This window comes from Scophthalmus maximus, chromosome 9, assembly GCF_022379125.1.
Source record: "Scophthalmus maximus strain ysfricsl-2021 chromosome 9, ASM2237912v1, whole genome shotgun sequence".
Classification (NCBI taxonomy): Eukaryota; Metazoa; Chordata; class Actinopteri; order Pleuronectiformes; family Scophthalmidae; genus Scophthalmus; species Scophthalmus maximus.
The window spans coordinates 15,341,690-15,355,361 of NC_061523.1; the positions used below are offsets into that span (position 1 = coordinate 15,341,690).

General features: G+C 41.1%; 1 protein-coding gene across 3 annotated transcripts in view; it reads right to left on the bottom strand.

Moving 5' to 3' along the window:
- macrod1 (mono-ADP ribosylhydrolase 1) overlaps positions 1-13,672 on the bottom strand; it is a 100,882-nt gene that overhangs the window by 85,652 nt on the left and 1,558 nt on the right. For all 3 annotated transcript variants that reach the window (XM_035650425.2, XM_035650424.2, XM_035650423.2), the window contains exon 3: positions 12,846-12,953. In XM_035650425.2, the coding sequence (XP_035506318.2) occupies positions 12,846-12,953 (108 nt within the window). The remainder of the gene's footprint in view (positions 1-12,845; positions 12,954-13,672) is intronic.

The following is a 13,672-nucleotide window of genomic DNA, read 5'->3' on the forward strand; positions in this document are numbered from 1 at the left end:
AGTATAAGACAGGTGCTATTCCATATTTTTCTTTTCTCAAATTAATACAATTACAAGATCCAAAACCAACTATGAATGTGTCGAACTACTGTGTATTTTCTGTGAAGAGCAAGCCTGATATGTCTTATACCTGCAACTCAGGTAAATTCCCTTCAATTTTCATGCAAATATGTCAAACATTATCTGTATCCAGGTCCTGAAATGGCATTGGGCCCTGGGTTATCTTGTATAGGTAAAAAAGTAATTATCGAAGAGAAAGAAAAAAAATGTTGATGGAGCCATATTGTATCAGTGAGTATGTCAGCCTGTATGGGTTGGGTAGTCTATAAAGCACGTTGCAATGAAACAGTTTGTCCACCAGTTCTCTGATATACTGACCATTACTGACAACTTTATTGTTCAGCTGTTGCAGTTGTGCCTCAGAATAAATCTTAGTCACAGATCTTTTAAAAAATTCAATCGAGATCCTTATAAAACAACAGTGTAAATGTGTTTATGTAAAAGATTAGTTATTATATCAAATATCAAGGATTTTTTTTAAACTCTCAAATATCATTAGTGTTGACCTCAGCAATAGATGTTCTTGTTTTTGTTTCTTTGTTTTAGTATTTTCATTCTCTTTTAAAGGTTAAAAAAAAGACTCGAAATGTGACACTTTCTTCCTTACAAAACATATACTTGCTGGGTGCTGGTTATGGGATATTCTGATATTACAAAAAAAGAAAAATACTGGCCTCTTCCTTAAAATGTGCAACCCTTGTTGATCACTTGCACGCAAAACCAACATGAGCATCTTTTACATTACATTCAATTAAGTATTTGTATAAAATCTTGAAGCGAACTCTTTCAGTATGCACACACCAACAAAATAATGTGCAAAGATTAACAGCTCTCACAGGTAATGGGATCACACATGCTAGTGCAGACCACGAACCCACAAACCCATTTCTTGAGATCTTGCAAAATTAAAGGTAATGACTTATTTGACTGGAATACAGAGCTACAGCTGCAATTTCACAAGGCAGATAGATCATTAAAAACTCCTCTAAACTTTAATCATTTTATAAACTGTATCGGATGTTTGAAAAAATTGACCTTGAATGCTCAATGTACACAACTCTTACAAGCGGATGCACTGATTGATCAACCCATCTGTCAGTCCAGCTCTAACCAAGACGGCCAGTTCCACCCATGGACAATAGCAACAACAGGATAAGTAGATAAATAGCTCCTATAAATAGCCCTGTCATTTCCTAAGCTCTGATAATGCAGCAGGGCCGACAGGATGCACATCGGGCACCACTTCACAACAACACTTGCGAGATAATTACAAGAGTGTTATTGTGTGCAGTGTGTGCCGTGTGTACTCCCTGTACCCTCTGCGTGTCAATGTGTGATTATGTGACAAAAGCATCGTCTGCGATGGGGACATGTGAGTTGACAATGAGGGGCCCTTGTATTTGCTGGTTGAGAGGAGGGGAAGAAGACTCAGGGTTAGCTTGAAGCCCATTTTAAGGGTAACAATGATACATCCTTTGTACGTTGTTCACTAAGCTGTGATTAAAAAGATGAGAAAATGGAGGCTCATTGTCGGCCTGCATTATACTTTATTATTCAAATAACGCTGCCTACAATGCAGTTAATCTTCCCCAATGTGCCTTTAATTTCCATATCTAATTTTTTTGTGTCTCAGTTCTCTTCAATATTATTTGCACAGCTGTTTCGGCGAAACTGGGTTGAACTCTAAATGAAAAGCATCAATCATCAATCTTCAAAGGTTGATAAACTCATTAAAAAAGCTATTTATCAGGCGATTGTGGCCTTTCTTAATGTGTGTGTTTTTTATGACAGCATAAGTGTTCGACCCGAGCGGCCAAGGAGACGAAGACTTTGGATGCAGAGCCAAAGCCTTGATGCTAGACTGATTACTTCCCTGGCACTAAAACCAATATTTGAAAAAAAGGGCAGGCGGCAAACTATTATTGTCATAAAGAACTGGGAATGCAAATGATTATAGCTGTACTAAGCAGTGCATTAAGGCAGGCTGCAGAGAAAATTGAACTCTGCCCTACACAAGGAAAGACATACAAGTTTGACAGCTGGCTGCATTACAATTCACACATTATTATCCCACTGGCAGAACCTCAGAGGACTTTATGCAATATCAATAGCCCTGGTCACATTTCCTCAGCCATTTTGCATGAGAGATGGCCTCAGAAACCCCTTTAGACAAAGCGCTTGTCAGATCAAGTGGCAGCATCTGAAACTCCCTGATTTTAAAACTCTTTCATTGTTTAAAGTAGTAATGAACTGAAACCAGCTTCCATCTTTGACCTCCTCAGATTCCTGCCCCAAACAACGTTCCAAGTCAGAGCACTTTTCCACTGTCAGTCCCAAAATGTGGAACATTTTATCAATCATATCAACCAACACGTTTAAATGTTGGTCTCAGAGCCAACTTTTGTGTTTGAGTCGCCTCAGTTGTGTATGACAACATGAAAGCTTTAATACTGCACTCTGATCAACGTTCTTCTTACATGTGCTCAATAAGTCATCCCACAACTGACTTAAGTCTCGAACTTAACTAGCCAAGACATCATTCTTTAAACAACTACTTCCATCGCTTCTCTTGTGTCATTGAGTGTCATCAATGGAGGACTCACTTAGGCCTTATGTGTTTATTTGATTATTGTATCAAGACAACAAAGACATGAATAGGACTAAAGGCCAGATTTACGAGGCCTTTTGGGCCAGTTCGACAGGCACAGATGTGATGCATTCTGCAAAAGATGTGCCACTGCTGCATTAATCAAAAAAAAGATACAGCAGACATGAGTCGCATGTCATTTTATGCAAGTATTTGCAAGGTGCGCATCTGCCCTCATTGCCTATGCATTTACCGGAAGATCACATAAATAAAAGAAGGATACATGTAAACAGAGGTTTGTTATGAATTCTGCTAGATTTACTGTGGTCATGCAACTGTCAGTTTTGCTGGGAAAATTCTCAGCCTTTTAAGACCAGACATAAAAGGAGCTAAGGCTGAATTTATATGAGACACAAGACAGATTGAAGTGGGAAAAACAAACATGTATAAAACTAAAACGGATGACTAAGAAGAACAGCAATTAGGCTATCAATGAAAATAACATGTGATAACTGTAGAACAAAAAACAGTCGTAAAGAAGTTACAGCCTGTATTCATCAAACTTGAATTCGAATTAGTTTATGGCCTCAATGTTATGATTAAATATTTCCAGTAGTAGTTTATGTAGAAATCGCCTCTCTCCATTTTGGTTAGACACACTTCCCTTGTGCCATAAATCAAGCCTTCATTTTTCTGTGAAATCTTGTGCACAATAGCAGTCATGTCATTATTAAACTACATTTACACATTAACCACATGAAAAGAAAACAACGCTGCGCAGGAGTCACAACGCTGCGCAACAAACCGACGCAATTGAACGCAGCACCTGCCTTGATGACACGCATTGATGGGCCAAGTGCTGATGATCAAGATGACTCCTTTTCTCTTTTACTTCCTCATTCGCTCCATCTCCTTCCATCTCCCACATCGGCCCAATCAGACTAATGAGGCTCACACTTCCTCCATCTCTTCCTGGTCGCTAAAGTGCCGATTGATTGGAGGGGTGGGAAAGCTTTTAACAAGGGAGGGGTGGGAGAGAAATAATTAGCACAAATGAGCTTTTCTGCAAACTCCTTCAGTTTGGCTTTTCTTTTTCCATTTATTTACTGACTCGGACAACATTAGGGATTAACTCTCCAAGGGTATGTTAACTTCTCAGTGTCAGGGTGTAAATCAATCTGAAGCTGTAAACTGAGGCCCGTTTGCCGAATGCCAGTGTCTCGCTCCTCTCAGGTCACGGCCCTGAGATGATGTCTAAATGGAAGGGAAAGGGAGGGGGGAGGGGAGAGGACAAAACTCTGGAGATGCACAAACCAGCCGTGAAGCCCCTCTTCCATCTTCCTACGCAAATTGAGACACAAACTGGACATCGGAGCATCCCGTGGAAACTCGGGGCACTGAACCTTGAAAGCTCAAAATCTTCAGTACGCAGAGAGCATTACTGTCGCAGCCTAAATGACCAGTAAAGTGGTCTTTCTGACAGTTGTGCCGTAATTAACTCTGACAGATCTGGACTGGAAAACTAGAGCAGCACTGTATAAATTCATGCATTTCAATTCTTGCCATTCAAGTATAGACACGGATACAAATGACAAAGTAGACATAACAACAAAACTTCAGCGCTGTGATTAAAAGTATGAGGTATAAGCGTCATTCTATGACTGACCATGAAAGAAATGTCAATGCCAAACACAGTTTACACGCTACTTTTAAGTGAATTTGAAGCATTTAAACTCTGATTCCACATAGTGGTGGGGCTCAGATCATCTAAAGCATTAAAAATATGAAAGCGTTTTAAAATCTGAAGGGATTTTTTTTTTAAACCTAAAAAAGAAAAAAAAACACAGAGAGAAACTACTATAACCTAACTGTTCTCCAGGACCAATATTACTGTACAGGGACCATGGTAATTACAGCAATCATGTTTCCTTGGGAACAGGCAATTATACTAACATTAAATATCTAAATTTGAATTTCACACCAACAGTTCTAGAAAGAAACTTTTAATAGCCACAGCTTCCATAAAGTCCAGTCTTCACTATCAGAAGAAAAATATACTGTACACAAAGAACGCGGACCATCGGGACTGCAGCAGCTGTGTTTACACATTTAATCCAGTAATTTAAAGGTGCACAGATGTGTTTGTCTCTGCCCTCAGTGGCTGTGAATCAAAGATGGCAATCAATGGCTCTGCACTAGAGGTTAAATCCATCCTCCCAGACTACCACGCCTGTAAAGCAAGTATTGGACGAATAAATGTTTTATTTGATTGATTGAAAGTGAATCAGCACCAATTTGATGATAAATCATGTCGGCAATTTTCAAGTAAATATAGTCAAAAGTTTGCTGGTTCCAGGCTTTGAAATCTGAAAGCTTCCTGTTTTTCTTTGTCTGATAGTAAACTGAATATTTGGCAGACATAAAACAACTCAGTACTGCTCTCACCTCTGCTGACCAACCAGTTCCAGACTTTGCTTTGCACTTCAGACAATTTTTCACATTATATCTTCGCTGAACATACACTACACCACATACAACAGAGTTCATCGTACTTGTTGCCCTCTGAGTCGTACTCAGGCCCGCTGCCAATATGATGTTGGGCTCTGGGAATTTGTGACGGTTATGTTTCATTATTTTGGTGCTAAAAACAGTTACTCCGTTCAACAGAACAAATAAAACATATATTCAACAGCACAGTAAAATTTGATTTCATTGAATCAGTGGGAACTTATTAGTTATTCTGTGAGGTGCACCACATTTACTGTATATTGCCCGGCCTTTGCCCCTGTTTACTGTCCTCACTGATTGAAATCCATACAGACCAATCTTACTCTCCCACTAAAAAAAAACAAAAACGGTTTAATGTCTCTATGCTCTACTGCTTGATGCTCAACACAGTCATTTTGTCCTGGTTTAGTAGCTGGAAGGTAGAGTTGAGAGGTGGTGAAGTTTTGACAACCCATCTCATTTAGTCTGAAACGAAAGCAGCATCAGCAATGCCAATTTGCCTCTGTACAGTAAGTGCTTGAGTGTACCGACAGTTGACGGGCATATTGTGAGAACATGTTCATTAGCAGTGCCCCACAAAACACAAAGTCCCCGCAGTGGGGATACTGCTATAGGAACTACAGCTAAGGAAGAGCAGTTACTATGGCAGGGAGAGAGAGTGCAGTTCATGAGGGATCTTTAACCTGCTCTGCTTCATAACAGCAGCATAGGAACTGATTTTATGATTGAGAAAACAATACAACTCTGGCTAAATTAATTTTTAATATACTGAAAGGTAGTCTGAGAGGCAAAAAGAGATTTGGATTCTATCTCATTTAAATTTTAGGATCCCTGCATCAAAACACACAAATATACTCAGGCCAGTTTTGTATCATCTATTTTAAGGTTTTCTTTGAGCAAACACACCACACACACACACTCAAAATATTTGTCTGCGACTTGGTGTGACATTTCGCATCTTGTAATATGAGCCTGTCCTAAGAGGAGCTGACAAGAGCTCTGGGGTAGATGTATGGTAACTGCAGCACAGTGAGGCCACAGTGTAAAGCCTGTGGGACCTCAGCAGCATGAGAAGTCTCTGTTCGGGGCCTCGTCGCCTCCTCAGACTCCTGGTACTACGAGGGAGGGTGGGTAGATCACAACAACTTGCCTCCCTGGATTAACACCCGTGATAAGTGACTTGTTGACAGAGCCCCAGGTATGAGTCTTGGGCGATGTGATCACAACAGGACAGCTGTGAGTACGTTGGTTTAGACCTGCCATTAGAACGCGTCTCCACGTGCGTCTAGAGTGATCTGATCTAATTCCCTGTTCTAAATACGTACAGCAAATTGCATTGCAAAGACCAAGAGCACTTTTTTCTTTAGCCGCAGACCAAATTTTCAGACAGCATTTTTTTGTTTAGAATTCATCCACGAGAATTCATTTTTCATGTTGTTCAAAAATATGACCCAATTGGTGCGAGAATGTGTATGCACGCAGAGGAGGTCAGTTGAGAAGGTGGTCCTTCAGTGTGGCCCAGACCAGCTCTGAATGGGGTCCAGTCACTCGGATCTCGATGTGTGTCCACACATGTACATGTCCATTTGTGATTGGATGCATGCTAACGCCAGGTCTAAACGGGGCCACAGTAATGCCTTAAAAACAAGAATTTGGAAGCAGAAAAAAAAAACTACAACAACAACGTGATTATAATCTGATAACTGCTACATGATTTACATACCAAAACATAAATACAGACTCAACAGCTTAAGCACAAGAGACGGGAGGAAATAGTGTGGAATTTAAAATAGATGTGCGAAAGAAATCACTTAATCCTTGGCTTGATGTTGCAAAATCCCTAATAAGTGGTTTAGCAAGCAAACATTGCTGTTGTGTGTCCCCTATTACTCCATTCAAATGGGGAAAATGTAGCACAAGTAAAATCTGAGAAATAATTTTAGCTGCTGTGAAGCAATTTAGAACAACAAGTCAGGCCTGACAATCTGCAATACACACTCTAGCAGCGTGGCGAAAGCAGGGATGTCTGCCAGGCGCTTTTTGGGGGCGCTGAGCGCAGCGCTAAGACCCGTTGACAAAGCCAGCTGAGAATCAGTGAAGCCTTACAGAAGGAGTATGACGCTGTGCCACTGTAAAGTAAAGCTCTTGTAAGGGGCTGTACCTGCAAAGCCAAGGGTTCTCCTATTTTATCCTCCTGGCATCACCAAACAGGATCACTGAGCACAACCCTCTCACCCTTCTGGTCCAGCTGTTCAAGTCGATGTCCTGCTGCCTGTCTGCCTGTCTGTCGGAGTTCAGTCATCCATGTCTTCCAGAATCCAGGTACCTTCATCATTTACAACCCACAAGCCCCACAACCTGCCCCACTACAGCTATCGGCCAACATCAGCAGTGGACTTCACTGGAATCAATAAAAGTTGCTCCACCACTGAGTTGAATTTATATTGCACCCGATGGAAGCATCCAAGCTCAAAAAAAGCTGACGCTGAATTATTGATGACTACCCCATGCATCCATCCTCATACAGCGTATTGTAATTATGAAAAATTAAGCTGATATTGGAACCTTTCCCCTGTACTGATGCTCGATTCAAGATGACATTTTTTTCAAAGTCAGACATTTTTTTAAATCATTTAGTTGTTTCGGGTCAGTTTATTTTAGTATTTCACATAAAGTACAGTAGTGTCAGAGGACCATATAGGATCCCTCACAGTGCTGTGCAGTCAAGGTGTGCCACCTTACATGGCACCTCCACTAAAATCATTAAAAAAAAAAGAGAAAAAGAAGTTAATAACATTCAAAAAGTTCCCGTGTATTTTGTGTTGACCAACTAAGGACTACAGCCCTAAAAATATATTAACTTTGAAGGAATAATTGACAACATTTCTGGGGGGGAAGATCACCACGCTTTCAAAGCCTGCCATTAGTCATTACAGGCTTGTTTGGGCTTGAAATTCACAAATGTGTTCCTTTTTTTTTTTAAACGTACGTCACAGTGATGCGGTGCCAACGGTGACAATGATGTATTCTGTGGAATTTGCAGGTGAGACATTAAGTGTTGTTGCCCTTCGACTGGTTTCTGACCTTTTTGCGTCCCTGTCTGTCGTCTTACTGTCCTTGCTATCCATCTCCTCCTCTATCCATCAGTGCTTCCTTTCTAGGTTTCTTATCTGTGGGGACGTTACAGTATAATCTATAGACAGACTCTCTCTCTCTCTCTCTCCCTCTCTCTCTCCCCCCCCCCCCCCCATTCTGTCTGTCACCTGCAGGGCAGGGAAACTATTGGCTCTAATCTTGTATCTCTCAGCTGTTGCCACAGTGAGTGTGTTTCCAGTGCCAACCAACAGCTTTATCGCTGACCTGCAGAAGAAAACCTGGGAGACCCAATCTCATACACACACACAAACACATGATAGGAAACCTGCAAAGTGCACACAAAACACACAAAAACATAGACCACATCACATGCACCATCAGTCCACACATGCAGACGTACATGTAAGTGATCTTGTCAATACATCCAAGTACATGGCGTGACACACACACACACACACACACACACACACACACACACACACACACACACACACACACACACACACACACACACACACACACACACACACACACACACACACACACACACACACACACACACACACACACACACACACACACACACACACACACACACACACACAGCAAGCAAAACTGAGACTGAGATAGGACCAGAATATTCTTTATCACTTGACAGTGCACAGCTTAATTTTAGGGACAGTTTTTTATAGTCGAGCCTGAAAGATTTATCAGCCTACTCTCACACACAAAGTTCTCTCCACTGAAAAAAAAGGATATTACACAAAAATACTGAGTCGGTCTAGTTTTTTAATATTTTTCAATTAAATTCTAAAGTTCTATACCGTGAAAAAGGTTAGGCCGAAATACGTAAGATTTAATGGCCCACACAGTAAACAGTGCTGCAGCTGAAAATACAGTAAGTGCTTGAATGGAAATGAGGAATAAAACTTTTGCGAGTGAAAGTGCAGCTCAGTAGAGCTAGGCAAATTTGCATTTAATCAATTTGGAAAAAGGTTTTAATGCAAAGTTAGTTGCTGAGATGTTAAACACACACACACACACACACACACACACACACACACACACACACACACACACACACACACACACACACACACACACACACACACACACACACACACACACACACACACACACACACACACACACACACACACACACACACACACACACACACACACACACACATCTCATCACTCCAACGCCATTTCATTGTGCAATCCATCTTAATCAGCTAGCCCATCAGAGACAATATATCCTCCCCTCCATCTCTCTCTCCTTCTCCGGGCGGAGTGATTGAGGGGTGTAAAGAGGAGGATGTTTCTGCCCCTCCCCCTATAACCCCCCCACTACCTCCTCCATCACCACCTCCTCCTCCTCCTCCTCCTCAACAGGACGGCTCTTAAGTGCTTGTGGGTTTTTACGTTTATAGTGTTTTATAGGAGTGGGCAGGAGCCAGGGGCCGTAAAAGTGTGGAGGGAAGTAGGGAGGTGGGGGCGGAGGGGTAGGAGGAGAAGTGGAGGATAAGGAGAAGGAGTGGAGAGTTACTGTAAATCCAATCTTTATTGAGAGCAACACAAGCGAACAAACAGCGCCCGCCCACCCTCCTTTGCAACGCCAGGCTTACCTGATCAATGACTTCTGATTAAGGAAAGGAGGGAAGGAAAGGAAAGGAGGAAAATGGAAAATAACCTTGTTTCCACCTGTTAATTCACAGGTCTCCAGTGCTTCTGCATCTACATGTCTCCACCCACAAGTGTGTGGGCGTCTCTGTCTGCATCCATGTGCGTGTTTTTGTGCATCTGCAGTCCACTGCTCACCACCAGCCAGGCCTGGAAGCCCCCACACCGCCACCACCACCCTCCCAACCTGCCTACCAGTCTGTCAGTACTGCGTATAATTGGCCACAGTTGGCTTCAATTGAATGTTTGCTGCCTTAGGGGCTAAACGATGCTTCAAGGCCTTTCAGAGCAGCCAGAAAAAAATCCACAACACTCCCTTCATGTCAAAAACCACAGGCACCGAGTGGCTGCTCTGTAACGCTGGAGCTCTGCTGTTAGGATCTGCGACAGGAGAACGTGTTAACCAGTAATTTTCTAAATGAGCATAACCAACCATCTCTTTTATAATTGTTCTCAGTTACAAATGCCTGTTCACTGCCCTCGTGTTTTTGACGTCCTTTCTCTTTAAGTGCGACTCTCTCAGCCTCTTAATCATCAGTAAGTTCGGCTAGTCATCAAACAGAAAGGTCAGCCACTTAGTCAACAAAATGACCACAAAGACAGTCAGCTGGCTGACCAATCAGTCAGACAGAAAAGGATGATCCGACTCCGCTGCCCAAAACTCCTTTGTGGGTACCCTGTACCTGCTTGTTGCCATGGCAATGCAGTCAGAGATTTAAATACTAGCCTTTGTCCTCCCCCTGCCTCTCCTTTATCTTCTTTTGACTCCACCAGACTCTCTGCATGCTTTTTGTCAACCGGTGTGCTGACTCTCTCTCAGTCATGTTTCCTCTGGCACTGTTGTGTTTTTCAGTGTCCCCCCATCACCTTGCCTCGTCCTCTATGCTCAACGACACTTTACTAGCCGTTTCCTCTTGTTAATTCAATGCTACTTTGCATCGTGCGACTCGGTAAAAGCTCCAGTAAAACACAAGACAAAGTCGCATCCACAGAAACACAGAGACCAATTACAATTACCTACTGCACATGGAAAAATAATTACTTACATAATTACTTAAACAATTGTAGGCAGCTGCATTAATGGATGTTTGCGATGGCACACGCACAAGCATTAATGTCATAAATGACAGTCAACAATCAAAAATATTGACTTGATGCATTGCTGGCACTGCATACACCTGCTGAGAGTTTGCTGCCATTGTAAATCTATCATTTACTGCTACAGCCTCATCAACAAGCATCATTTAGGCATGCTGGCCTGCCCCACTCTTCCCTGATGCTGCGTCTGTGCCAAGACTAAATTTACCCCCAATGCCCAAACTCCCTTGTGGGAAAAGGTCTTCAGTGAATGAACTGGCTTGTGGCTCCATCTAGAGGCCAAGGGAGAGACTTAATCTTTCTTGAAGCAGCTGGTTAACAAAAAAACAACTGAAATGAGCAATGCCTGCAAAATATTGCTCTGGAAAAAGCTTTTTAACAAGAGGACAATGTTTACTAAGATAACATGACTCCTTTTATTAAGATGTAACAGGCTAATACAGTATATCACTTGCCTTTATTAGCTTTTTAGAATGCATTTGGTATTGGCTTGTCATTGTTATTCGGCTCAGTTATGAGGGTTAAATGTATGTGTTTGATGTATTATTTCATTAGTCAATATTACACTGGTTTATCTATGGAAGCCCCAAATAATGGTGACATTTGTGAATATGTTCTCTTTGCAAGAATTCTTAATGTTTTTGTTTTTATTGACCTTTATTTTATTGCAGTATTTGTTTACAATTGGGTAACTAGGTGGTTTCACAAACACCTAGATTAATATGTTTGTAAAAGGGAGCTGTAGTGAATTAATAAAAAAATCCAACAGAAAATAAATCAGCAAAAAAATTGTAATCGATAAGTTACAGTTGTTTAATCAAGCAAAAATGACTGAACAAGACCTGTTGGTGTCTTCGTGCCTTTGTAGTATAGAAAATTTAATCTGATGAGGTATCCAAATAAATGATGCAACTATCAGCTTTGTTCACTGACACATGATTTTCAAAGTTTTTGACCAGTTTTTCCTCTCTAGATTAAATCTACAGAGTTCGGCCTTTAAATACAGACTCGGTCAATAAACTTTTTAGTCCTGAGACTTCTCATAAATGTGATTACGTAACGTTGCTTTGCCTTTTTTTCATCCCGTCAGCCATCCCTTAGATTCTCAGCCATTCTGTTGTTCTTTTATTCTTCTGTACTATACATACACTAGTTTAGAGAAAACTTCCAAGCATGTTGGTAACCACATAAAACCTTGTAGCTGTTCCTCCCACACACTGAGAAAGCATCAAACCCATAATGACAGCACAAACCGCCCTCACAGGTGTTTTGTGCTATATTTATGGACAGAACGTGCACATCACTGAACAAAGGAACTAGAGGCTGCGCTCAGTTTAGCAGCAAGCCTTTGAAGCCCTAACCCTATCTCATATTTCCAAATTGATGGATTTCTTCTTCATATTCTTCTTGTGCATGAGTTTTTTTTTTCCCCCTGTTGAATACTATTACCTTTGTTGCAAATAGATGAAAGAAAATCATGTTCTATTACATTTTTCATTTTATTTGTGAAAATAGATCCTTGGTGACCATGTCGGATGACCACACACTGTTTCAGCTAAACACACACACACACACACACACACACACACACACACACACACACACACACACACACACACACACACACACACACACACACACACACACACACACACACACACACACACACACACACACACACACACACACACACACACACACACACACACACACACACACACACACACACACACACACACACACACTTAGACACACTTAGACACACACTTAGACACACTTAGACACACTTAGACACACTTAGACACACATACCTGCATTAACAATAGCATCAATCTCCAGCTTGGTGATGTCACCAGTGTAGAGGGAAATCTTCTTGTCCAAATTTTCATTCCTTTTATAGCGGCTTTGCTCAGACCCACCTGATGATGAGACACATACAATATAATCACTCAGGATCTATTTTTTTCTTACCTGATAAATCTGCACAAGGGATATGTCTTGCATGGTTTGTTCCCATATTAAACATCAAAATAATAAACTTAAAGCCACTGGACACCAATAGTCCACCCACACCGGTGTTTTCAGATTAGACCTCTGGTCAGTATGTGGATGTAGACAAATAGGGTTTGACTGACAGCTCCACTCTTCTCTTAATTTTGTAGCACCCGTTTGGGCAGGATGAATTGTTGACCTGTGGTTTTTGTTTTTTTTACAGGTAAATTGTGACATCTTACAATCCTACCATTAACCATAGTTCAGCACATTTTCAATGTGACCATGTTTAATCAGCCAGAGTACTTTAAAAAAAACACCTTTGTAGGTGTGCAGAGCTTTTACATTAGTGGCATCTAAAGATTTATGGTAAAAATAGAGAAAAATATGTTTATATCACTTCTTATCAACCCCAGGTCTTGGTTTATGGGTCTGTGTGAGTGTTTCAGAGGGCATGCAATGGCCAAATTTAGAGAAACTAGAATTCACATTGGACAGCAGGATATTAATAGAATTTTGGACAAATAAATGACGATGAAACATATCAAGTCTAATTACTGAAAATGAGTTGTTTTCTGTGCATCAAAAACTTGTGTAAAAACAAGTGTTGCTTCTCATTTGGATTTGCTCTTGTTGTAGACTTATA